This window comes from Bufo bufo, chromosome 4 (genome assembly GCF_905171765.1).
Source record: "Bufo bufo chromosome 4, aBufBuf1.1, whole genome shotgun sequence".
Taxonomy (NCBI): domain Eukaryota; kingdom Metazoa; phylum Chordata; class Amphibia; order Anura; family Bufonidae; genus Bufo; species Bufo bufo.
This window is the reverse complement of record NC_053392.1, coordinates 489,657,096-489,684,817: the sequence shown is the minus strand read 5'-3', so window position 1 is coordinate 489,684,817 and position 27,722 is coordinate 489,657,096. Positions and strand designations below refer to the sequence as shown.

At 44.1% G+C, this 27,722-nt stretch overlaps 1 protein-coding gene across 1 annotated transcript in view; it reads right to left on the bottom strand.

Moving 5' to 3' along the window:
- Positions 1-7,593: 7,593 nt before the first annotated feature.
- FAM98A (family with sequence similarity 98 member A) overlaps positions 7,594-27,722 on the bottom strand; it is a 38,674-nt gene continuing 18,545 nt past the window's right edge. Inside the window, exons 6-8 of the mRNA XM_040429547.1 lie at positions 23,205-23,321; positions 20,714-20,881; positions 7,594-9,292 (exon numbers count right to left, since the gene is read on the bottom strand). Of these exons, the coding sequence (XP_040285481.1) occupies positions 8,408-9,292; positions 20,714-20,881; positions 23,205-23,321 (1,170 nt within the window). The 3' untranslated portion in view covers positions 7,594-8,407. The remainder of the gene's footprint in view (positions 9,293-20,713; positions 20,882-23,204; positions 23,322-27,722) is intronic.

Below are 27,722 nucleotides of genomic sequence, written 5' to 3'. Positions count from 1 at the left end.
CTCTGTAAGAGATCAGGTGTTGCCAGGAAGCAGGGGGCCAGACCCCCCTCCCTCCTCAGTATTAAAATCATTGGTGGCCAGTGCGGCCCCTCCCTCCTCAGTATTAAAATCATTGGTGGCCAGTGCGGCCCCCCCCTCCTCATTAAAATCATTGGTGGCTAGTGCGGCCCCCCCACCCCCTATTAAAATCATTGGTGGCTAGTGCCGCCCCCCCCACCCTCTATTAAGATCATTGGTGACTAGTGCGGCTCACCCACCCCCTATTAAAATCATTGGTGTCCAGTGCGGCCTCCTCTCCCCCCCCTAATTAAAATCATTGGTTAACAACCTCCCTCCCCCCATCATTGGTGGCAGCGGAGCGGCAGTTCCGATCGGAGTCCCAGTTTAATCGCAGTAGCGTCCTGGCTGCCATGGTTACTTAGCACTTTTAGCAGCATTATACTTACATGCGCTGTCTGTGGCCGGTGCTCCTCCTACTGGTAAGTGAAAGGTCTGTGCAGCGCATTGCTTATAGCTGGTAAGTATAATGCTGCTAAAAGTGCTAAGTAACCATGGCAGCCAGAACTGCAGTAGCGTCCTGGCTGCCATGGTAACCGATCGGAGCCCCAGCGATCAAACTAGGACTCCGATCGAAACTGCCGCTCCGCTGCCAACCAATGATTTTAATTAAGGAGGGGGAGAGGACACCACCAATGAATTTAATAAGGGGGGGGGGCGCACTAACCACCAATGATTTTAATAGGGTGGGGGGGCCGCACTGGCAACCAATGATTTTAATACTGGGGAGGGAGGGGGCCGCACTGGCCACCAATGATTTTAATACTGGGGAGGGAGGGGGGTCTGGCCCCTGCTGCCTGGCAGCACCCGATCTCTTACAGGGGGCTAATTGTGTGGATCACAGCCCCCTGTAAGAGATTGGGTGCTGCCAGGCAGCAGAGGGCAGTTATGTACACAGTTCTTAGTATATTCTAACTTGAAGCGTCCCCATCACCATGGAAACGCCTCTGTGTTAGAATATACTGTCGGATCTGAGTTTTCACGATCGTGAAAACTCAGATCTGAAAAGCTAATACTATTATTTTCCGTTATAACCATGTTATAACGAAAAATAATAAAGTGAAGTTCGGGTTCCCATTGACAATGGGGTTCGGGTCCAAGTTCAGATCAAGTTCGAGTCCCGAACCCAAACTTTTTTTTTAAAGGTCGGCCGAACTCCCCGAACATCTAGGTGTTCGCTCAACTCTAGTTATATTCTTTCCCCTCAAAATGTCCAAGAGCGGCTTTAACATCCTACATTTTTGGAGGGTAATAGGAGACAGATCTTGAAATATTAGCACTTCTGTATCTCCGAAGGGGATGGATTTTTTGGCTCTAGACGCCCTCATTATTTGATCTTTAGCCAGGAAGCTGGACAATCGGCAGATCACATCTCTCGGGGGTTACCTCTGTTAGGGTAGGGGGGCGCAGGGCCCTATACACTCTGTCCATGGTGAGATCTCCCACAGAGTCGGAGCCTACAAGCATTGTGAAAAGTTCAGTTACTGAACCACGCAGGGCATCCGGCCCTATTGCTTCTGGCAGGCCTTTCAGCCTTAAGTTGTTGCGGAGCCCACGGTTATCTTGATCTTCCACCATATCGTATAGGTGATTGATATGTGCCTGGGTTCTGTCCAGGCTACTAGCCACTGCCGAACTGTGATTTATAATGGATTCTTGTTGGCCCTCCACCACATCCACTCTTTCCTTCATTTGCCTGAGGTCACGCTTAAAGTCCTGCAGGTCTTTGCGGAGAGGAGCTATTGTGTTCACCAGGAGATCTTTCATGAACTTTCTGGAGATTGGCAAGTTCTCTCCCTCATGTTCACTTTCTCTGTCTGAGTCTGCGGACATCTCCGAAGCTGCAGGGATTTCCGCTCTATGCGCCATCTTGGAAATCTGTTTTCCCTCGGCGGCGCTCTGCTTTCGGACAAATGTGTCCATTTCCCCATGTCCGGTATCAGGTTTGTTCGGTCCTAGAATGTCTTTGGACCTGTCTCTCAGGGTTTTGCCCATTTTCTGGTTTGTTGAGGTATCAAATTAAGCTTGTTTCCACTAGACCTAGAGCAGAGCTCACAGCGGCATGTGTGTCTCGCTCTGCTGCCAATTTCCGCCCCCCGAGGCAAAACATTTTAATGCTGTATGAAAAGAGCATTAAAGCTTAGCGAATCGAGCTTCGGATTATAGATCTAGACTACTACCTACCCATTGAAATGAATGGATCTGTGTTCAGTCCGGATGCTGACCAATGTCAAACTGAACTCTATCGGGATACAAACTGCAAAGAAAAAGGGGGTCAGTCAGCACATTCCAATGCGCAGGGGCACGTTGCTATGCTACTGTCAAACAAAACATGCAATGCAACAGCTCTCTGCAAACCAAATAAAGTACAAAAATGCATAATAATTGCTAGTGCTATACCTATAAATTAGAGATGCTTGGCAAATACATTTTGTACAAAATTATTTGATCCCGTCTGCCGCACGTCAAGGCGATCTCTGTAAGACGGGTTCCTAACACTAAATTCTACCTGTTATGTGCCATGACGGCTATCATACAATTCAGGGAGTGTAGGTTCCACATGCATGCTGGGCCTGCTTTAATTTCTGTCATCTTTGGTCCCAAAATGGCCTCCATTATATCCAAGGAATACAGGTACCAACATGCATGCCGGGCCCACTCCACACCACTCCTGGTGCCAAATGGCCACCAAAGAATGCAATGAGAGTCCACACTATATCTCTCCTGGCTTCCAGTGAATGAGTGAGAGCAGGCCAAGCTATATACTCACACTAATTAAAATCAGCCTATGGGGGCAGACGAGTTGGTCAGGAGTGCACGACTGAGCTGTCAGCCACACGTCCAGTACAAACTGCAAAGAAAAAGGGGGTCAGTCAGCACATGCCAATACGCAGGGGCACGTTGCTGTGGCTGAAAACTGTATTTGTACTAAATGTATTTGCCAAGCATCTCTAATTTATAAGTATAGCACTAGCAATTATTATGCATTTTTGTACTTTATTTGGATTGCAGAGAGCTGTTGCATTCCATGTTTTGTTTTACAGTGTATCAGGATACAAACATCGCCCGTGTGAAATGAGCCTAATACCACTGCCCCTTTACTCCTGATCATTGTTGCACCAGATTCTACAATCATTTTTAACTCTCTTGTTTAATATATTACCATGGAATAATGAAAAGAAATAAAGAGCAATCATTCAGGAACTTTATTGCTCATCCTTCATACAAATCAGCATTCTTTGACAAGGCTTTTTTCACAGCTTCGCAATGCCTTATATACAAAGAAAATCCAGCAAAAAGCATTATGTAGCTCTTGATAAAGGCTTATTAAAGATTACAAACCCACACAGGCTTTGAATCCTGCAGCATTTGTCGAGAAATTATACAGGCATAACCCCCTTTTCCCGAGTAATAGTGCATTTCTTTAGGGGGGAAAAAAAACAATTAAAAAGATGTTAAAAAAAACCTCAAAAAAAATTAATAGGAATAAGGCCTCTTTCACATGGGCGTGTGCGCCCCGTGGTCGTGCTGCGGCCCGCAATGCACGAGCACAGTCCGTGGGGCAGCCGCATCGGATCGCGAACCCATTCACTTGAATGGGTTCGCGATCCGGCCGTTCCGCAAAAAGATAGGACATGTTCTATCTTTTTGCGGAACGGAAGTACGGGACGAAACCCCACGGAAGCACTCCATAGTGCTTCCGTAGGGTTCCGTTCTTCCGTTCCGCATCTCCGGATTTGCGGACCCATTCAAGTGAATGGGTCCTCATCCGTGATGCGGAATGCCCACGGAACGGCACCCGTGTATTGCGGATCCGCAAATGCGGTCCGCAATACGACCACGGGGCGCACATGCCCGTGTGAAAGAGGCCTAAGTGGGATGAGACTGAGCACAAACTTCAAAGTAAGAGGTCTAATGAGAGAGATTTTCAAGTAATATTACCCAACATAAACTGAAATGAGCATTGTGTTAAATTTGAATTATTTGAAATATTTGATAACTGCACTTAAAGAGGCACTCCCACACAATTTTTTATTCTCTGGTTCGTTAGAAAAGGTACATGATGTAAACTGTAGTGAAGGTAATCTTCTTATCATTGACTGTATTTGTGAGTTATAACCTCCTTTCTGATCCTCAGCTGTGTCATTTGACCAGCACTCCGACTCTCCAACTGACAAAGCATTTTATGTGTGGACAGGAAGTCAGTTTCTCTGTTCATTCCTATTATAGTCACATGGAGGCTCCCACAGCACACTGCACTGTCAGCTGGAGAGTCAGAGTGCTGGTCACATAACACAGCTAAGGACCACAAAGAAGTGGAATACTCACAGATATAGTCACCGGTAAGAAGACTACCTTCACTACAATTTACATCATGTATGTTTCTAATAGGCCAGAGAATAAAAAGTTGTGGGAGTGCTTCTTTAAAAGTTTGAAACTGTTAATCCCAGATATGCCATGCTAAAGCAGCATTGTCCTCTATGGTTAAAACAGAATGCGTTTTAGTGATGTTTTCTGGACTGCCTTTCTACCCGGGTAGAGCTCATGTAATAATGTTTGTACCATCAGAAAAGACGTCACCACAGTGATATTCTATACAGAAGTGCATTAGTAAGGAGTTACCCTTTATTGGACGCTGTAGCACAACCTGCATAATACACGCGCACACCTGCATAATTGTGAGTGAAGATGAGGCACATGTGTAAATTTTATGGAAAATTAAATTAAAGGGGTCATTCACTGCGTTATAAAAGGGCGAAATGAGTTAAAAAAAAAATAAAAAAAAGAAGAACTAACTAAAATATGCATCACTTACCAGTCCCCCGCTGTGACCGTTCAGACGCTTACTGGGTCCCCGGGTCTATACTTCCTGGTGCCTCTCGACCGGTTCAGAGAATCACTGGTTGAGGCGGGTTACTGCTAGGACCAGTGATTGGCTGAGCGGGTATTTCTGTGCATTGAAAGGTACCAAGAAATAAAGACTAGTAGGGGACTCTGCAAGCTCCGGAATTGCCGCTGAGGGGCATTGGTGAGTGTTCCCTTTTTCAAGAATGTTTTCTATGGCAGACAACCCCTCTAAGAGCTGAAAGTGAATTGATGTTACAGGAGCATATTTTAGAACCATACCACTCAATATATATTGTCAAAAATAATAATAATTTTAAAAAAAAAGGATCCCAGCAGAAGGAACAAAGGAAAACACTTGCTTTATTACAGTGTGGAAGTCCCGTAGACATTTTCTCTCCACAGTACAAATCATTATAGTTATGAAGGTGCCCTTCACATGGTGCCAACAGTAGCACCACAAACCACCTGCTGAAATGGGCCAGCAAAAACCACCTGTAGCTCATGAGAGCAGGTCCTCTTGCTGGCTTAGGACTTCTCTGGGCACCCTTTGATCAACCTCGAATATTGAACTACTGGTGGTGAGCTGCCTTTGGATTTACAGCTCATGACAGCACTTGACTTCTGCACACAATCACTGCCTAGAACGCTGTGATTTACCTAGCCTTCTGACAGCAAGTGAGAGGCAGCAGAAGTGTACATTGTGCTTATGAAAATAAATATTTCAAAGTACAAAAAAAAAAAAAAATTTAAATAAAAAAAGGGCCAAAATATAAACTGTCCTCCTTTGTGCATAGGATACAAAAGACGAGAGCAGGTGACTATGCTGGGCAGTGATGTCACTATTAAGGGGTTGTCAAAGTTGAAACTTTCTTGGCAGCAGTACATGTACTAAAATAAAAAAAGAAGTGAACCTCACAATTTTTCTACCCTGCTGTTTCCAGTATTGTGCTACAATCCTGCTACGATGACTTGTCCCATACAAATCGCATCACTATGCAACTAATCACAGGCCTCAGCAGTGTGATGTTTCATACCCATGGTGTGTATGGAACATCACCCTTGCATGTGACTCCCGAGGCCAGTGATTGGCTGCAATAGTGACATGGGTAGAACTAGACAACAAAGCAAGGAGCTGGAAAAAAATGTATCACTTCTGCTATTTTAGTACATTTTTTATTTAACTTAGACAAGCCCTTTTAGGCCTTTCAATATGTCCCTAATGGTATCTGCAAAGACAGTGATTGGCAAGACAGTGATTTTTAGGTTTTGTCAATTTTTTTTAAAGTCCCTTTAACTACCCTTTGACTACCATTGTTCTCAAGGATCTAGGTCCTCCACAGGTAATTATAGACCAGTTAGTTTAACTTCTGTTGTGGGAAAAATGTTTTAAGGACTCTTAAGGGACTATATACAGGAGTATGTGGCTGTAAATAATATTATAAGTGATAACCAGCATGGGTTTACCAAGGACAGAAGTTGTCAGACTAACCTGATTTGTTTTTATGAGGAGGTGAGTAGTAGCCTGGACAGAGGGGCGGCTGTGGATGTAGTGTTTCTGGATTTTGCAAAGTCTTTTGATACTGTCCCTCATAGACATTTAATAGGTAAAGTAAGGTCTATAGGGCTTGGAAAGTATATTTTGTAATTGGATTGAAAACTGGCTGAAGGACCGTGTCCAGAGAGTTGTGGTCAATGATTCCTATTCAGAATGGTCCCGGGTTATAAGTGGTGTACCCCAAGGTTCAGTGCTGGGTCCTCTATTATTAAATTTATTTATTAATGATATTGTGGACAGGATTAATAGCACCATTTCTATTTTTGCAGATGACACTAAGCTATGTAGTACTGTACAGTCTATGGAAGATGTCCATATACTACAAGCTGACTTGAACACTTTGAGTGATTGGGCATCAACTTGGCAAATGAGGTTCAATGTGGATAAATGTAAAGTCATGCATTTTGGTAGTAATAATCTCCGTGCTTCAGATGTCCTAGGTGATGTAACACTGGGAGAGTCACTTATAGAGAAGGATTTGGGTGTTCTTGTAGTTAGTAGATTAAATAACAGCATACAATGTCAATCAGCAGCTTCTAAGGCCACCAGGATATTGTCATGCATTAAACGAGGCATGGACTCGCGGGGCAGGGGTGTAATACTACCACTTTACAAAGCGCTGGTGCGGCCTCATCTGGAATATGCAGTTCAGTTCTGGGCACCAGTCCATAGAAAGGACGCACTGCAGCTGGAAAAAGAACAGAGGAGAGCGACCTAACTGATTAGGGGCATGGAGGGTCTTAGTTATGAAGAAAGATTAAAATAATTGAATTTATCTAGTCATGAGAAGAGACATCAATGGGGGGACATGACTAACCTATACAAATATATAAATGGGCCATACAAAAAATACGGTGAAATGCTGTTCCATGTAAAATGCGCTCAAAAGACAAGGGGGCACTGCCTCCAACTGAAGAAGAAAAAGTTCAGTCTCCGGAAGCGTCAAAGCTTCTTTACTGTAAGAACTATGAATCTGTGGAATAGACTTCCTCAGGACGTGGTCACAGCAGGAACAGTAGACAGTTTTAAAAAGGGTTTAGACTAATTCTTAAAAGTAAAAAACATTAATGCTTATGAAAACATGTAGAAATCTGAGTCAATTCCTTTTGGGATTCGCATCCCCACCTATCCCTTGGTTGAACTTGATGGACGTATGTCTTTTTTCAACCGTATTAACTATGTAAGTAAATCAGTGAAGCTGTAGATCCACCAGAAGTCTACCCCAAACATGTTTAACATGCAAGCCCCTGTCCAGACACAGTAACCTGATCTTTGTGAGCCTGGTTCCCCAGATCCAAGTTGTCTTTGCTCAGGGAAATGCAGTTTACAGATGACCATTGTAATGAGTGGCTATCTCTGTAATAAACAGACTGATCAGGTTCAAGAGAGCACAGATTTGTTAGAAACTCTGAACTCTGGTTCCTATAGATGATATCTACCATATATGTTCTAATAGGACCTATGAAAAAAGGGTCGTCAACAACCCCTTTCAGTACCAAGCTCCACTATAAAAAGAAAGGTCAACCAGAGTATTAAACCAGGGATGTACAAAAAGTGTCATTTCCTACAAGCCTTGGAGTCAAAGAGAAATTTGGAGCCATGGAACATGTACATCCATTGCCAGAAATGTCAAAATATCTTTTGCAAGTCCTGAGTTTTAGTATAACGCTGTAAAGTGGGCCATTTTTTGTTACAATTATATTGTCAATGGAAATATTACTGCGCTTGATGAACTAGTTGCTGTAGTTTTTAGACTGAAAATTACTTAGAAAAAAAATTTAAAAGGAAAAAAGTTTTCAGGAACAAGGATTTTATTTTTGGACTCTACACATGCAATGTGTCAGCTGGCATAACCCAAACGAAAAAAAACAAACAAACCAAAACATCTTTTCTGATCAGTATCACTCTTATTACCTGAGCTCTACTATAATCATAGCTGGAATAATCTCAACTGGTGTACTGCCTTCCTTGTCCAAAACCAGACTGATTATATTGATAGCCTCCTTGTTGAAAGTGCTGCTCAAACTGCCCCCCTTGGTTATAGCTCTGTGCTCCCCGACCACCCCAACCACCACCATGTGCTCCTCTTCCACCACGGCCACCCCGCCTTTCTCTGCCACCTCTGGGGCCACCACCTCGATCATTCTGATGGCCACCATCTTGATATCTGTTGTCTTGTTGATAGCCTCCACCCTGAAATCCACCTCCAGAGTAGGATGAGCCTTGGTAGCCACTATATCCTCCTCCTCCTTGGTAGCCACCTGAACTTTGGTAACCACCACTGCTTCCTTGATAGCCACCACCTTGGTAGCCCCCAGTTTGAAATCCAGAATCTCTAAAGCCACTATCTTGATAGTGTCCACCAGTATTACTGCCACCACCATCTGTCCAGCCTCCTTGAACTTTGCTTCCTCTGCCACCTCTGTTACCACCTTGATCATAGCCTCCACGTCCTCCCCCTCGCCCTCCACCATGTTCATAGCCGCCCCGACCTCCACCATGTTCATAGCCGCCCCGACCTCCACCATGTTCATAGCTGCCTCGACCTCCACCATGTTCATAGCTGCCCCGACCTCCACCATGTTCATAGCCGCCTCGGCCTCCACCATGTTCATAGCCGCCTCGGCCTCCACCATGTTCATAGCCGCCTCGGCCTCCACCATGTTCATAGCCGCCTCGACCACTGTAAGACTGTTCATAACCACCTCGTCCTCCACCTCTACCACCTTGTGAAGGTCCATCTTGTCTCTTCTGCCAAGGAGGCATTTCTGGGGGAGGGGCCTCTATTTCATTTGGTCGGCCACCTCTATCAGGAACTCTTCCCATTAATACCTGTGCATAAAGACACACATTACTTACATAAGTTATGGATCTTTCAGAAAAAATATGCAAAAAAAAGGAATCCCATACATTGTACCATACTATTAGCAAAAATATTTCAGGAATAGAAAACTCAGATGTAAAGATTAGACAATTATTAAGCAATAGGCTTTTCTTCCTGGCAACATATGCTGCAACTTCTACAACAATACTGAAGAAATACACATACATGTTAAAACGGGTTTTCAGAGTTTAGGAAAACAATTGACTATGGGGAAGAAATTACATAAAATAACAAAAGAACAATTATTTTCCTAACAAATCGCCTGCTGCTCTGTATGCTTCTCGATGGTCTCTATTTACTTGGCCTGTATACCCACATGACAGCTGCAGCCAAATACTGGCCTCAGTGCTCATGTGCCATTTAGGGTTGCACCGGGTATCAAATTTTCAATACCCAACTAAAACTTTCGTACCCGGATCGATACAATACCGGGATTTGCTATTTTCCGATACTAGGCTGCGGCCTAATATCCCTTAGAGAACATGGCACGTTCCCTCAGCGCGCACCATGCTCTCCTCAGCCACACAGTGGAGAAGGAGGGAGTCCCTCCCTACTCACTGTGACGTGGCTGCCACTGGCCACCAATGAAAACAGCAGTGAGGAGGAGGGGAGGGACTGTGGCCACTGCGCCACCAATACATATAATTTACTCCTAAATACAAATGTAGGTTGTGTGTGCCGGGAGTATCATACAGCCGGCACCCGGCCTCAATGACTGGGCACAGCGATCCGCCGAACTGCTTTAAAGAGGACCTTTCACTTGGAAAAACATTGTGAACGAAGTATGCTGACACGGAGAGCGGCACCCGGGGATCTCACTGCACTTACTATTATCCCTGGGCGCCGCTCCGTTCTCCCGTTATGCCCTCCGGTACCTTTGCTCTGTAAGTTATAGTAGGCGGTGTCTGCCCTTGTCCTGTGGGCGTCTCCTTCTCCTAGGCTGTAGCGCTGGCCAATCGCAGCGCACAGCTCACAGCCTGGGAGAAAAAAAAACTCCCAGGCTGTGAGCTGTGCGCTGCGATTGGCCAGCGCTGCAGCCTAGGAGAAGGAGATGCCCACAGGACAAGGGCAGACACCGCCTACTATAACTTACAGAGCAAAGGTACCGGAGGGCATAACGGGAGAACGGAGCGGCGCCCAGGGATAATAGTAAGTGCAGTGAGATCCCCGGGCGCCGCTCTCCATGTCAGCATACTTCGTTCACAATGTTTTTCCAGGTGAAAGGTCCTCTTTAATTAACCCCTCAGGTGCGGCATTTATATTCATTGGTGGCGAAGTGCGCCCCCACCGCATTATTATAATCATGGGTGGAAGTGGCCACAGGGTCCCCCTCCTCTCCACCTCAGAATATTCATTGGTGGCTCAGTGGCAACTTCTAATCAGAGCCCCAGCAGTGAAATTGCAGCTTCAAGCAGTTAACATGGAAAAAAAGAACGCCACTGTTTTAAATCACCCCCTTTCCAATTTAACATATAAAAACATAAACACAAAAATAAAATAATAATATATACAGCAAGGTCCATAAATATTGGGACATCGACACAATTCTAACATTTTTGGCTCTATACACCACCACAATGGATTTGAAATGAAACAAACAAGATGTGCTTTAACTGCAGACTGTCAGCTTTAATTTGAGGGTATTTACATCCACATCAGGTGAACGGTGTAGGAATTACAACAGTTTACATATGTGCCTCCCACTTGTTAAGGGACCAAAAGTAATGAGACAATTGGATTCTCAGCTGTTCCATGGCCAGGTGTGTGTTATTCCCTCATTATCCCAATTACAATGAGCAGATAAAAAGGTCCAGAGTTCATTTCAAGCATGCTATTTGCATTTGAAATCTGTTGCGGTCAACTCTCAAGATGATTCACAGAGCTGTCACTATTAGTGAAGCAAGCCATCATTAGGCTGAAAAAACAAAACAAACCCATCAGAGAGATAGCAAAAACATTAGGCGTGGCCAAAACAACTGTTTGGAACATTCTTAAAAAGAAGGAACGCACCAGTGAGCTCAGCAAAACCAAAAGACCCGGAAGACCACGGAAAACAACTGTGGTGGATGACCGAAGAATTCTTTCCCTGGTGAAGAAAACACCCTTCACAACAGTTGGCCAGATCAAGAACACTCTCCAGGAGGTAGGTTTATGTGTGTCAAAGTCAACAATCAAGAGAAGACTTCACCAGAGTGAATACAGAGGAGAGGGTTCACCACAAGATGTAAACCATTGGTGAGCCTAACAAACAGGAAGGCCAGATTAGAGTTTGCCAAACGACATCTAAAAAAGCCTTCACAGTTCTGAAACAACATCCTATGGACAGATGAGACCAAGATCAACTTGTACCAGAGTGATGGGAAGAGAAGAGTATGGAGAAGGAAAGGAACTGCTCATGATCATAAGCATACCACCTCATCAGTGAAGCATGGTGGTGGTAGTGTCATGGCGTGGGCATGTATGGCTGCCAATGGAACTGGTTCTCTTGTATTTATTGATGATGTGACTGCTGACAAAAGCAGCAGGATGAATTCTGAAGTGTTTCAGGCAATATTATCTCCTCATATTCAGCCAAATACTTCAGAACTCATTGGACGGCGCTTCACAGTGCAGATGGACAATGACCCAAAGCATACTTCAAAAGCAACCAAAGTATGTTTAACCACCTCCCGACCGCCTAACGCACGGATGCGTCCGGAAGGTGGTTGATTCATTCCTCCTGGACGCATCCGTGCGTCATCTCGCGAGACGCGAGATTTCCTGTGAACGCGCGCACACAGGCGCGCGCGCTCACAGGAACGGAAGGTAAGAGAGTTGATCTCCAGCCTGCCAGCGGCGATCGTTCGCTGGCAGGCTGGAGATGTGATTTTTTTAACCCCTAACAGGTATATTAGACGCTGTTTTGATAACAGCGTCTAATATACCTGCTACCTGGTCCTCTGGTGGTCCCCTTTGTTTGGATCGACCACCAGAGGACACAGGTAGCTCAGTAAAGTAGCACCAAGCACCACTACACTACACTACACCCCCCCCCGTCACTTATTAACCCCTTATTAGCACCTGATCACCCCATATAGACTCCCTGATCACCCCCCTGTCATTGATTACCCCCCTGTCATTGATCAACCCCCTGTAAAGCTCCATTCAGACGTCCGCATGATTTTTACGGATCCACTGATAGATGGATCGGATCCGCAAAACGCATCCGGACGTCTGAATGAAGCCTTACAGGGGCGTGATCAATGACTGTGGTTATCACCCCATATAGACTCCCTGATCACCCCCCTGTCATTGATTACACCCCTGTCATTGATTTCCCCCCTGTAAAGCTCCATTCAGACGTCCGCATGATTTTTACGGATCCACTGATAGATGGATCGGATCCGCAAAACGCATCCGGACGTCTGAATGAAGCCTTACAGGGGCGTGATCAATGACTGTGGTTATCACCCCATATAGACTCCCTGATCACCCCCCTGTCATTGATCACACCCCTGTCATTGATCACCCCCCTGTAAAGCTCCATTCAGACGTCCGCATGATTTTTACGGATGCACTGATAGATGGATCGGATCCGCAAAACGCATCCGGACGTCTGAATGAAGCCTTACAGGGGCATGATCAATGACTGTGGTGATCACCCCATATAGACTCCCTGATCACCCCCCTGTAAAGCTCCATTCAGATGTCCGCATGATTTTTACGGATGCACTGATAGATGGATCCGATCCGCAAAACGCATCCGGACGTCTGAATGAAGCCTTACAGGGGCATGATCAATGACTGTGGTGATCACCCCATATAGACTCCCTGATCACCCCCCTGTAAAGCTCCATTCAGATGTCCGCATGATTTTTACGGATGCACTAATAGATGGATCCGATCCGCAAAACGCATCCGGACGTCTGAATGAAGCCTTACAGGGGCGTGATCAATGACTGTGGTGATCACCCCATATAGACTCCCTGATCACCCCCCTGTCATTGATTACACCCCTGTAAAGCTCCATTCAGACGTCCGCATGATTTTTACGGATCCACTGATAGATGGATCGGATCCGCAAAACGCATCCGGACGTCTGAATGAAGCCTTACAGGGGCATGATCAATGACTGTGGTGATCACCCCATATAGACTCCCTGATCACCCCCCTGTCATTGATCACCCCCCCTGTCATTGATCACCCCCCCTGTCATTGATCACCCCCCCTGTCATTGATCACCCCCCCTGTCATTGATCACCCCCCCTGTCATTGATCACCCCCCCTGTCATTGATCACCCCCCTGTCATTGATCACCCCCCCCTGTCATTGATCACCCCCCCTGTCATTGATCACCCCCCCTGTCATTGATCACCCCCCCTGTCATTGATCACCCCCCCTGTCATTGATCACCCCCCTGTCATTGATCACCCCTCTGTAAGGCTCCATTCAGACATTTTTTTGGCCCAAGTTAGCGGAATTATTTTTTTTTTTTCTTACAAAGTCTCATATTCCACTAACTTGTGTCAAAAAATAAAATCTCACATGAACTCATCATACCCCTCACGGAATCCAAATGCGTAAAATTTTTTAGACATTTATATTCCAGACTTCTTCTCACGCTTTAGGGCCCCTAGAATGCCAGGGCAGTATAAATACCCCACATGTGACCCCATTTCGGAAAGAAGACACCCCCAGGTATTCCGTGAGGGGCATATTGAGTCCATGAAAGATTGAAATTTTTGTCCCAAGTTAGCGGAACGGGAGACTTTGTGAGAAAAAAATTAAAAATATCAATTTCCGCTAACTTGTGCCAAAAATTTTTTTTTTCTATGAACTCGCCATGCCCCTCATTGAATACCTTGGGGTGTCTTCTTTCCAAAATGGGGTCACATGTGGGGTATTTATACTGCCCTGGCATTCTAGGGGCCCCAAAGCGTGAGAAGAAGTCTGGTATCCAAATGTCTAAAAATGCCCTCCTAAAAGGAATTTGGGCACCTTTGCGCATCTAGGCTGCAAAAAAGTGTCACACATCTGGTATCGCCGTACTCAGGAGAAGTTGGGGAATGTGTTTTGGGGTGTCATTTTACATATACCCATGCTGGGTGAGAGAAATATCTTGGTCAAATGCCAACTTTGTATAAAAAAATGGGAAAAGTTGTCTTTTGCCAAGATATTTCTCTCACCCAGCAAGGGTATATGTAAAATGACACCCCAAAACACATTCCCCAACTTCTCCTGAATACGGCGATACCACATGTGTGACACTTTTTTGCAGCCTAGGTGGGCAAAGGGGCCCATATTCCAAAGAGCACCTTTAGGATTTCACAGGTCATTTACCTACTTACCACACATTAGGGCCCCTGGAAAATGCCAGGGCAGTATAACTACCCCACAAGTGACCCCATTTTGGAAAGAAGACACCCCAAGGTATTCCGTGAGGGGCATGGCGAGTTCCTAGAATTTTTTATTTTTTGTCACAAGTTAGTGGAAAATGCTGATTTTTTTTTTTTTTTTTTTTTTTTTATACAAAGTCTCATATTCCACTAACTTGTGACAAAAAATAAAAACTTCCATGAACTCACTATGTCCATCAGCGAATACCTTGGGGTGTCTTCTTTCCAAAATGGGGTCACTTGTGGGGTAGTTATACTGCCCTGGCATTCTAGTGGCCCAAATGTGTGGTAAGGAGTTTGAAATCAAATTCTGTAATAAATGACCTGTGAAATCCGAAAGGTGCTCTTTGGAATATGGGCCCCTTTGCCCACCTAGGCTGCAAAAAAGTGTCACACATCTGGTATCTCCGTACTCAGGAGAAGGTGGGGAATGTGTTTTGGGGTGTCATTTTACATATACCCCTGCTGGGTGAGAGAAATATCTTGGCAAAAGACAACTTTTCCCATTTTTTTATACAAAGTTGGCATTTGACCAAGATATTTCTCTCACCCAGCATGGGTATATGTAAAAAGACACCCCAAAACACATTCCCCAACTTCTACTGAATACGGAGATACCAGATGTGTGACACTTTTTTGCAGCCTAGGTGGGCAAAGGGGCCCATATTCCAAAGAGCACCTTTCGGATTTCACAGGTCAATTTTTACAGAATTTGATTTCAAACTCCTTACCACACATTTGGGCCCCTAGAATGCCAGGGCAGTATAACTACCCCACAAGTGACCCCATTTTGGAAAGAAGAGACCCCAAGGTATTCGCTGATGGGCATAGTGAGTTCATGGAAGTTTTTATTTTTTGTCACAAGTTAGTGGAATATGAGACTTTGTATGAAAAAAAAAAAAAAAAAAAAAAATCATCATTTTCCACTAACTTGTGACAAAAAATAAAAAATTCTAGGAACTCGCCATGCCCCTTACGGAATACCTTGGGGTGTCTTCTTTCCAAAATGGGGTCACTTGTGGGGTAGTTATACTGCCCTGGCATTCTAGGGGCCCAAATGTGTGGTAAGGAGTTTGAAATCAAATTCAGTAAAAAATGACGAGTGAAATCCGAAAGGTGCTCTTTGGAATATGGGCCCCTTTGCCCACCTAGGCTGCAAAAAAGTGTCACACATCTGGTATCTCCGTACTCAGGAGAAGGTGGGGAATGTGTTTTGGGGTGTCATTTTATATATACCCATGCTGGGTGAGAGAAATATCTTGGCAAAAGACAACTTTTCCCATTTTTTTATACAAAGTTGTCATTTGACCAAGATATTTATCTCACCCAGCATGGGTATATGTAAAAAGACACCCCAAAACACATTCCTCAACTTCTCCTGAGTACGGCAATACCAGATGTGTGACACTTTTTTGCAGCCTAGGTGGGCAAAGGGGCCCATATTCCAAAGAGCACCTTTCGGATTTCACAGGTCATTTTTTACTGAATTTGATTTCAAACTCCTTACCACACATTTGGGCCCCTAGAATGCCAGGGCAGTATAACTACCCCACAAGTGACCCCATTTTGGAAAGAAGAGACCCCAAGGTATTTCGTGATGGGCATAGTGAGTTCATAGAACTTTTTATTTTTTGTCACAAGTTAGTGGAATATGAGACTTTGTAAGAAAAAAAAAAAAAAAAAAAAAAATCATCATTTTCCGCTAACTTGTGACAAAAAATAAAAAGTTCTATGAACTCACTATGCCCATCAGCGAATACCTTAGGGTGTGTACTTTCAGAAATGGGGTCATTTGTGGGGTGTTTGTACTGTCTGGGCATTGTAGAACCTCAGGAAACATGACAGGTGCTCAGAAAGTCAGAGCTGCTTCAAAAAGCGGAAATTCACATTTTTGTACCATAGTTTGTAAACGCTATAACTTTTACCCAAACCATTTTTTTTCTACCCAAACATTTTTTTTTTATCAAAGACATGTAGAACTATAAATTTAGAGCAAAATTTCTATATGGATGTCGTTTTTTTTGCAAAATTTTACAACTGAAAGTGAAAAATGTCATTTTTTTGCAAAAAAATCGTTAAATTTCGATTAATAACAAAAAAAGTAAAAATGTCAGCAGCAATGAAATACCACCAAATGAAAGCTCTATTAGTGAGAAGAAAAGGAGGTAAAATTCATTTGGGTGGTAAGTTGCATGACCGAGCAATAAACGGTGAAAGTAGTGTAGGTCAGAAGTGTAAAAAGTGGCCTGGTCTTTCAGGGTGTTTAAGCACTGGGGGCTGAGGTGGTTAAGGGAAAGAAGCGGAATGTTATGCAATGGCCAATTCAATCACCTGACCTGAATCCGATTGAGAAAGCATTTCACTTGCTGAAGACAAAACTGAAGGGAAAATGCCCCAAGAACAAGCAGGAACTGAAGACAGTTGCAGTAGAGGCCTGGCAGAGCATCACCAGGGATGAAACCCAGCGTCTGGTGATGTCTATGCGTTCCAGACTTCAGGCTGTAATTGACTGCAAAGGATTTGCAACCAAGTATTGAAAAGTGAAAGTTTGATTTATGATTATTATTATGTCCCATTACTTTTGGTCCCTTAACAAGTGAGAGGCACATATGCAAACTGTTGTAATTCCTATATCGTTCACCTGATTTGGATGTAAATACCCTCAAATTAAAGCTGTCAGTCTGCAGTTAAAGCACATCTTGTTAGTTTCATTTCAAATCCATTGTGGTGGTGTATAGAGCCAAAAATGTTAAAATTGTGTTGATGTCCCAATATTTATGGACCTGACTGTATATATATATTTATTTATTAGGTATCACCACGTCCGAAAAAGTCTGAACTATTAAGATATTAAAAAAATATCTCCTATGCGGTGAACGCTGTAACAGAAAATAAATAAATAAAAAACGCGCAATTAACCATTTTTTTGTCACCTTGTTCCCCCAAACAATAGTATAGCACTGTTCTATTATGGACCGGACGTTCCATAAAATGCGGAATTAATGCGCCTTTTTTGGTGTTTTCTTTTTTTCGCATGGTATCGAGTATTGCAAAACTTTTATATGGTATCGAAATCTTGTATAAAATTTTGGTATCGTGATAACCCTAGTGCCATATATCACCGAGGCCAGTAATTGGCTGCAGCGGTCACGCCATCTCTGCAGCCAAGAAAACAAAGATGATGGGGCACACCAGAGCAGGAAGAGATTTATCAGTAAATATATTTATAAATATATTTTATGGCATTTTCTCATCATTTCCTGAACTTGAAAAACCCATGTAAAGCAATTCCTTAAACACATAAAGGTTAGATGGTATCCAAAGAACACCTGGGAAGGTACACAGATTATCGATCTTCCTGAGCCAAATGCATTCTACATGATACATGTCATGATCTTACAGGCACTTATTCCCCACACAGGAAACCAATTCACAGCAGTAGGAATACTTTGTTAAAAGATGCTAATTAAAACTCCAAAGTTTATGCTGAGAATTTCATTACTTGATAGAAAATTCAATTTACACTTTAAAAGTCAGTCTTCAGGATGTCTGGAGCCCATTGTAAACATCATACACCAAAAAAATAAAAAATTAGGGTGCCTACCATGAATAAATATTCAACGCGACGCAAACGGAAACACATCTAACTAGACTAAATAGCTTGCAACTTAGAAATGAATGTGTGTTCAGACGTTGGCCCTGAGCTATGGGGACCCCTTATAAAATTGGGTGTTCACATGAAGGCTTATCATCAAATTAGGTGAAAGGTAATGTGTCATCAGAAAAATGACTTAAAAATTATATTTTTAAAGAATTTCGGATGTTCTTTTTTAAATTTTCCATGTCAATATTTATATTTAAACGAAAAGCATAAAATCCAGCAGTTTTTGCACTGCCCACTAAGCCTGTGCTGCCGCTGCCAATGAGGAGAGAGGGGCGGAGGAGGGGCGGGCGCACTGCGCCACCAATGAAAGTAAACTTCTAATACAAAATACAGGAGGCGGCAGATTCACATAGCCGACACCCTGCGTCTATGACAGGGTGCTGCGATCAGCCACAGTTAACTGGGGTTAACTACCGCTGATCGCAGCTCCCTGTCAGAGGCAGGGCACCGCCTCCTGTATTAAAGGTTAATTATCATTGGTGCCTCCCCCCTTCCTCCCCAGTATTAAAAACATTGGTGGAGCAGTGCGCTCTCCCCAGTATTAAAATTACTGGTGACAGTGGCCACAGGGTCCCCTCCTCTTCATTGGTGGTACAGTGGCAGTTGTGATCGGAGCCCCAGCAGTGTAATCTTGGGGTTCCGATCGGTTACCATGGCAGCCAGGACCCTACTGCCCTTGCTGCCATGGTAACCTCCCTGCTGCTTTGTGCACAGGGCAGCAGGGAGAGTGTGAAGTCCTATTCACCCTAATAGAGCTCTATCAGGGCGAATAGGACAAGGAATGAAAAGATCCCAGGTTCTAGCCCCTAAGGGGAAAAATAGTTAATAAAACATAAAAAAAAAACACCAAAATATTAAGTATAAATCACCCCCTTTATGTATTTTATATGTAAAATTGGCAAACAATAAATAAACATATCACATATTGCCACATCCGAAAAGTCCAAACTATTAATTTAAAATATTTAAAAAAATTTTTTTTATAAAAACTGCACGATTCGCTTTTTGTTAGTCACCTTGTGCCCCCAAAAAAGAAAAACCGGACTGTTTGATTATGAGCCGGACGTTCCATAAAATGCGTAATGCACGCGGCTTGTCTTGGTCTTGTTTTTTTGCGTGGTATCGAATGGTATCGAGTATCGCAATACTTTTTTATGGTATCGAAACCGAATCAAAATTTTGGTATCGAAACAACCCTACTCTGCACAGGTCAATGAGGTTCCCTCCTGACCATCGTGTCTACGGCCCATGGGGCTGCCGTAAAGCAATTCTTTAAATGCTTTCTAAATGCTGTTAAGAACAGCTCAGGCAAGATGACCGCCCCATAATAATGTTCAGGAAATAAAAAAATCTGCAATCAGAAAATAAAAAAAGATTAGAAAAAAAAGGATATCTGCTGCCATTTGATTTTAAATAGCAAAAAAAAAAAAACTTTGGGTGACACATTTTGAGTTTTCAAATCAGTAAAAGACACTATCAAATGTAAGCTCATAAACCAGGCCACTGCTTTCATTTCCTGAAGGGCCTTTGAAAATAACAGCTTAGGAACTCATGCACACAGCCGTTGCCAGCCGTGGCCCGTATTGTGGCCCGCAGCGGTTCCGCAACATGCGGGCACCAACCGTGTGCTCACCGCATCACAGATCACTAGAATGGGTCCGCAATCCGGAAGGTACGGAACAGAGGCACGGAAACACTACGGAATGCTAGGACGCTACTGAAGCCCTGCTGCTGTGTACACAAAGCCCGGGGCAGCAGCGAGAGTGTGAAGTCCTATTCACCCTGATAGAGCTTTATTAGGGTGAATAGGACAAGGGATCAAAAGATCCCAGGTTCTAGCCCCTAAGGGAAAAAATTGTTAATAAATAAACAGTGTAAAAAACAAACAAAAAAAACAAACAAATTGCGGGCACCAACTGTGTGCTCATCGCATCACTAGAATGGGTCCGCAATCCGGAAGGTGCGGAACGGAGGCACAGAACGCTTCCGTGGGGTTTCTCTCTGTGCCTCCGCACCACAAAAACATAGAACTTGTTAAATTTTTTTGTGGTGCGGCTGGATTACGGACCCATTCAAGTTGAATGGGTCTCGACTCTCCGCGGCAGCCGCACGGATAGTGCCCGTGCAATAGGGACTGCAAATTGCGGCCCGTTGGTATGAGGCCTAATTCTGAACAGTTGTTTTTATTTCTAATTTTCAACCAACCAAATAATTAGTGAAAAATGTAAAATCTATCCTAGAAATTAGAAAAAAATAATCCTAAATGAAATATTTATAGCAGGTACATATAAGTTCTGTATACAGGCCTGAATCATTGCCGTGGTACCTACCTTATTAATGGCACAAGCCGTTTTCTCCCTTATTGAACCGCTGCTAGTTCTCAAGATCTTCGAAAGATCGTGCCGGGCTGCCAACAGATGCGCAACAGAAACGGAGCTTATACTTGATAAGGCCGCACGCCTGGGCTGGTAAACCTTTGCCAGCTTTTCAGAATGACTCTGTTTAAACATGTAATTCAGAGGTTATTGGAAGGAATGATTGGCAGTGTGTAGAGAGTCTCGGCATTTACATGGGTTAAAAGATCTGATCACAGAAACATCACTACGAATAGATGGACAATTTTACATCCACCGACGCTCTCTAGTGGTAAGACGTTCTGTGTGCCGACTTTCACTGGAAACTCTTCCGTTTTGTCCCCGTTTATTGTCAACGGGGACAAAACTGAACTGAACAGAGTGCACCAGAATGCATTCCATTCCATTTCATTGCGTTCCCATGACGCACACAAAAGCGATGAAAGCAGTGTTTATGAGTAAGTCCTGAGATGCGGATCTGTTTTCTGGGACACAAAAGAAAAAACGGATCCAGTCACCCATTGACTTACGATGGTTTTAGTGACAGATCTGGTTATGGCTATATTAGAGATAATACAAACGGATCTGTTCATAATGGATGCAGACGTTTGTATTATCATGACGGAAGCGTTTTTGCGGATCCCTGCTGGATCCAGCAAAAACGCAGATGTAAAAGTAGCGTAATGAGGCGCCATCTGACAGTAAAATGTTTTTTTGTTTTTTTTTCCCAACCACTTCACATCCGGTCCATTTATCCCCTTCCTGACCAGGCCTAATTTTGCAATTCTGACATATGTCACTTTATGTGGTAATAACTTTGCTTTTACTTATCCAAGCCATTCAGTGATTGGACTTTATGACAATATGATTATGATTGTACTTTATGGCACCAAGAAGGTTAGTGCAGCCCCTTGGGGACCTTACCAGGCTCATTTACATATCTATAAAATCATTTTTTGAACACAATAAAAGCACACAGCCCTATAGGACAGGTATATTGCGGACATGCTAGCGGCGATCTAGCCGTACATGTCCGCATCTCTATAACCTAAAACGAGGTGACAGAATCCCTTTAAGAGTTGTTACCTCTAAAGGGAATGATGAACTCCGGTTAACCAAAATAACTGCACTTTGTAAGCAATCACTATTTAAAGGGGTTATCCGGGTTGTGCCGTGATCCCGAGCGGTGGCCACTTCTGGGATCACATGCCATACCTCGGGTACATGATTCTAGCTTGCAGTAGAACCCACAGCGCATGCACAAGTCTAAATCTCTCACTAGCGCTATGGCAAGAGATTCAGACTCGCACATGTGCTGCAGGTTCGAATCGCAGGCTAGGATCAAGTGCCTAACGTATGGCACATAATCCCGAAACTGGCCATTGCGCTGGATGGCGGTGCAACCCATAGAACCCCTTTAAAGGCGCTGTGTCACTTCAGGAAATAGCATTTATCATGTAGAGAAAGTTAATACAAGGCACCTACTAATGTATCGTGATTGTCCGTATTGCCTCCTTTGCTGGCTTCATTCATTTTTCCATCACATTATACACTGCTTGTTTCCATGGTTGCGACTAGGGATGAGCGAATTTCATATTTTGAAGTTCGTGTGCGGGTTCATGTTGTGGTATTTACTGAATTGCATAACGGGAACCGGACGGATTCGTTATGCAGGCCGTAGACTTCTACTATAACGGAAGGAATAACGGAATGCCTCTAAAGACATTCCGTTATGCACTCAGTCATGGAATTGCGTTATGGTCTGTGTTTACGGAATCAATAACGCAATTCAGTAAATACCACAACACGAACTTTAAAATATTAAATTTGCTCATCTCTAGTTGCGACCACCCAGCAATCCATCAGCGGTGGTCGTGCTTGCACACTATAGGAAAAAGCGCCCCCCTCTGTGGTGGCCGGGACCGTGGGAGCGCATATAGGCTGGTGCTCTTTTTTTTTTTTTATAGTGTGCAAGCATGACCACCACTGCTGGATTGCAGGGTGGTCGTAACCATGGAAACAAGCAGTGTATAATGTGAAATAATGAATCCAGCCAGCAAAGGAACCAATATGGACAATCACAATACATTAGTAAGTGCCTTGTATTACCTTCCTCTACATGATAAATGCTATTTCCTGAAGTGAGACAACATTTGAGGGTTTTCCCTAAGCATTGGTAGAGTTTTATAAAAAAAAGGTCATTCTCAGTCAGCCAAACGTGAAACACGGCTGAAATGTGAATGGCCATTGTGTCCTCTAGCCACCCTGGCCATTGGCTGGAGTTACGGCAACAGCAGAGTAGGCCGTGGTACACGGTTTCTGTAACTCCGGCAATGGCATACAATGGTTATTCCTATCTCAGCCAGGTCTGGCTGGGGTATATTCAGGCTTAGTGTCTACGGCAGCATGAGTCCTGATGATGTCCTGACCTCAGTGATGAGATATGAAACACTGAATTACAATTTACCTTTGCCCTGTCGGACCAGCCAAATGACTGGACTGTCACATCCAGACGTTTAACTAACATTTTCCTCCGGACGTCATATTCATTGGTTATGGCTTGATTAATTGCTTCAATTTTCTCCTGGAAAAATGACAAATTAAGATGTATGGTTAATTAATGGAAAAATAGCAAGGGATACAGGAATTACTATCACGTAATATGACCATAATCATTAGATATCCATAAAGGATTTTGAAGCACTGAGTGTGCCCTGCCGCCTTCCCAAAAGAGGTGAGAGGCTTCCTAGCGCTACCACATACTTGCTGAGAGGGCATGCTTTCCATCTCTACTCTTGGCAACATGGCACCAGAATGAGCTCTGGTGACGGTCTATGGGCAGCACGGTGGCTCAGTGGTTAGCACTGGTGTCTTGCAGCGCTGGGTTTCTGGATTCAAATCTGTCCAAGGACAACATCTGCATGGAGTTTGTATGTTCTCCCTGTGTTTGCATCGGTTTCCTCCCACACTCCAAAGCCATACTGATAGGGAACTTGGATTGTGAGCCCCATTGGGGACAGCATGATGCTAATGTCTACAGAATATATCAGCGCTATATAATTGCATAAAATAAATGATAATAACATTAAGCACATATGGGGCAATTTATCAAACTGATGTAAAGTAGAACTGGCTTAGCTGCCTATAGTAACCAATCAGATTCCTCCTTTCATTTTCCAAAAGGAGCTGTCCAAAATGAAAGGTGGAATCTAGTTGGTTGCTATGGGCAGTTCTACTTTACACCAGTTTGATAAATGACCTCAATAGTACATATCAATAGAAATGGCAATTAAACACTAAAAGAAAACTTATATATATATATATATATATATATATATTTTAACCCCTGCACTGCCAGTCTATATACACTACTCACAAAAAGTTAGGGATGTTTGGCTTGTGGGTGAAATTTGAGGATGAACCTAAAATGCACCCTAACCTTTACAGTTAAACTTAATCTAAACTTCTGAATGCACATGTCCAACTGTTCAATGTGTCAGTACTTTTTGCACAACTTGCTGTTCTCTAACAAGGAGCTTAGCGGCAAAATTCAAAAAAGGTGTTTGATCCATAAATAGCCCAATTAATTTCCTGGTTCAATTAGAATTGGTATTTAAACAGTCCTCCTCATCATGCTGTTCACATTTTGACATCATGAGACCAAGACGACATCTAACAATTTATCATCAGTACCTCGCCATTGCTAGGCTTCAAGCAGGATGTTCTCAAATAGAAGTGGCCACTGAGCTTAGAGTGTCACAGAGTGTCATCAGCAGGTTGCAACAGAGATACAGAAAGACTGGAAGAGTCACAGAAAGGCATAGAAGTGGACGTCCTTTGGCCACACTAATGACCGCTTCATTGTGAACAATGCCCTGTGGAACCGGATAATGAATGCAACACAACTCCAGGCACATTTAAGGGAGGTGAGAGGCACCCAAGTCTAACGTCAGACCATTCAAAACCATTTACATTAGCGTGGTCTGCGTGCCAGGCGACCTGGAAGGGTACCTGACCACACCACCAGGCACTGGCGTCATTGTCTTGCATAGGCCAGGGAGCATCTTTGCTGGATGAGGAACCAGTGGGGCTCAGTGCTCTTCGCTGATGAAAGTGGATTCACACTGAGCAGAAATGATGGCCGCCAATGATGTTGGAGACGTCAAGGAGAGCACTATGCATCAGCCACAGACGAGCCTTTGGTGGTGGTGGTGGTGTTACAGTGTGGGCAGGTGTGTCTAGTCAATACAGAACTGCCCTACACAAATCCAGTCATTGTGCCTCTGCATGAGCAACACAGGCCTAATTTCATCTTCATGGATGATGATGCACCAGCTCATTTAGGTCGCATAATTAGGGAACAGCTTCTGGAGACTGGGCTACCTTAAATGGAACAGCCTGCACTTTCTCCAGACCTGAATCCCATTGAAAACTTATGGGATCAGCTGGGTTGATGTGTAGAGGCTCCCCAGAACCTCAATGACCTGAGAGCCACCCTTTAAGAAGAGTGGGATGGCATGCCTCAGCAGACAATAAGTTGACTTGTGAACAGCATGAGATGTCGTTGTTAAGCTGTAATTGATGCACAAGGCCCCATGACAAGCTTTTGAGATTTTTTTGTGAGGTATACCCACCACTGTTGTTGGCTTATGGTTCAATAAATTGTTTGAGATGAGGAAATCACCATTGCTGCTACTACTTAAATGCCCTACTTTCATGATATAATATCACTGTAGTGTGAACTTTTTACGTTTTGCATAAATTTCACCTGAAACCCAAAATATCCCTAACTTTTTGTGAGTAGTGTATATAGTAACCCCTGCACTGCCAGTCTATATAGTCTTGGGATTTTTTCAGTTTAAGTTTTAAACAGCGTCTTACGTACATTGCATAGCAGCTGTGTTTGGTAATATAGCTCAGCCCCATTCATTTCTATGGGGATGAACGTGTCCTCAGTGGCCTAGAAAAAGCTGTGAGAAGGCCGCAGCACTCACAGGAGAGACAGTGTCTTCTCAAACATCTAATTTTCCTAGGCCAGTGACGACACGTTCATCGGATACTAGGGCTGAAACAATTACTCGATTGAATTGAGTAATTCGACACAAAAAAATCCTCAATGCAAATTTTTTGCATTGAAGATTCATTTGTGTCATGTTATGCTATTAATCCCGCTCCGTGGTCTCCCGCTGGCCCGCAATACTCACCTTTCCAGCAGGGGGCCTCCGGACACTCCACAGCACATCCATGGTCCCGCGTTGCACTGACCTCCTGACGTACGCACACCGTGACCGGACGTGCTGTGTGACGTCAGACGCAGAGCAGCGCGGAACGATGGAGTGTCGGCGGCGCCCCTGCTGGAAAGGTAAGTTGGTGCGACTAAGGCCGGGCACCTGGAGTGCACAGCATCATAGCAACCAATGACGATGTGCACTCTGGGTGTCAGGAGGAGCAGGGGGGAAGGGGTGATAATTTCACAAGGGGGGAGAGCTGCTGGCACAAGGGGGGGGTGGGGGAGAGCTGAAGGCACTGGGGGATAGTGGAGCCGATGGCACTGGGGGGAACTGAAGCACTTGGGATGATCACACAGGGGGGAACAAAGGGTGTTGGGGACTGACGGCAGGGGGTCCGACGAGTTTTTATAAAGGAAAACAGTCTATTAATTCATTTTTTCTTATTAGAGTACTCGATTAATTATAAAAATAAATCAATAGAATACTCGATTTCTAAAATAATCGTTTACTGCAGCCCTATCGTATACTGATGACCTATCCATCAGTATAAAACTACCTGAAAACCCCTTTAAGTTCATTTTAACCTCTTTATGATGTAACTAATTTTAGCCTTAAAGGGGTTGTCTGGTTTCCAATATTGATGACCAAATCAGCTGTTTGATGAGAAAACAGTGCTCATCTGAGTGCTGGGTTATCTTCACTCTTTACCTGCTCGCCGTTGCCATTGCAGGAGCGGAGCGGTGTAATTACAGCTGCTCCATCCCATTCACTTGACATTTATAGTACTGAATACCTACTGTTATGGTAAGACGTCTGTGGCGAAACCAACCTCGCCACTGGGTTTCGGAGGGGCCTGGCTACCAGCCTCTTGCCTCAGGATTATGGCCTATACTAACTTTAAAGGAGAAGACAGACCGGCTACACAGCTTAAATCTGTCTTTGGAATTGTATTTTATGTTATGTGAGGGTACCCAGATAGCTAATTTTATTGTATTCGTGTAGTCTGAGTGCCATTCACCTAATAATATGCACTCAGACTTGAGCTATCTGGGGATATGTTAAATGTCTGTGTTTACTGTAAGGGTTGTGACATTGTATGTTTAAATGGTGATTTCTGTTCTGTTGTCCCCACATGTGTATTGGCGATTTCCCTTTGTCTTGAGAGATAGTTGAATTACTCCTCGGGTGTCTCCAGGGCAGAGAGGAGGAAACCATGATGCATTGTGGGGATGTATTGTGTCTGTGTATCCTGAATTGCTGCATATCTGTCCTGTGTAACAGTCTTCCTTCTGGTCCCCTAGGGGCGTGTCCACCAGATGGGGACCTGCATAAATACGGGCGGGTAGCCCTCAATAAAGAGTGCCTGTTTTATCCTTCATCATGTTGAGGCTGGTGTTTGGGTAACTGATCAACACTGGGGGATTGCTATAAGCTGAAGATTTGCTATACTCCCCTGGCTTTACTACTAGCTCTTGTAAGAGCTGTTCCTGCTCTCTGGTTTTAGGAGAGGTTCACCCACTGGAGCCTGGAGCCTTTTCGTAGGTCTAGGGTGGGTAGGAGACGGTGAGACCTCAACCAAGCTTCGGCGGTTTGTGGGGTCGGCAGTGCGTACAATGTCAAGTGGAGTGCTTGGAGTCCTCGGAAAGCACTAGGAGCACTATCAATGGAGGTACCCGGTCGGGGTGCCAGTAGATCCGTTACAACGTCAATATCAGATAGTTAGGAGTCTGACTCTCGGCACCCCAGTTATCACC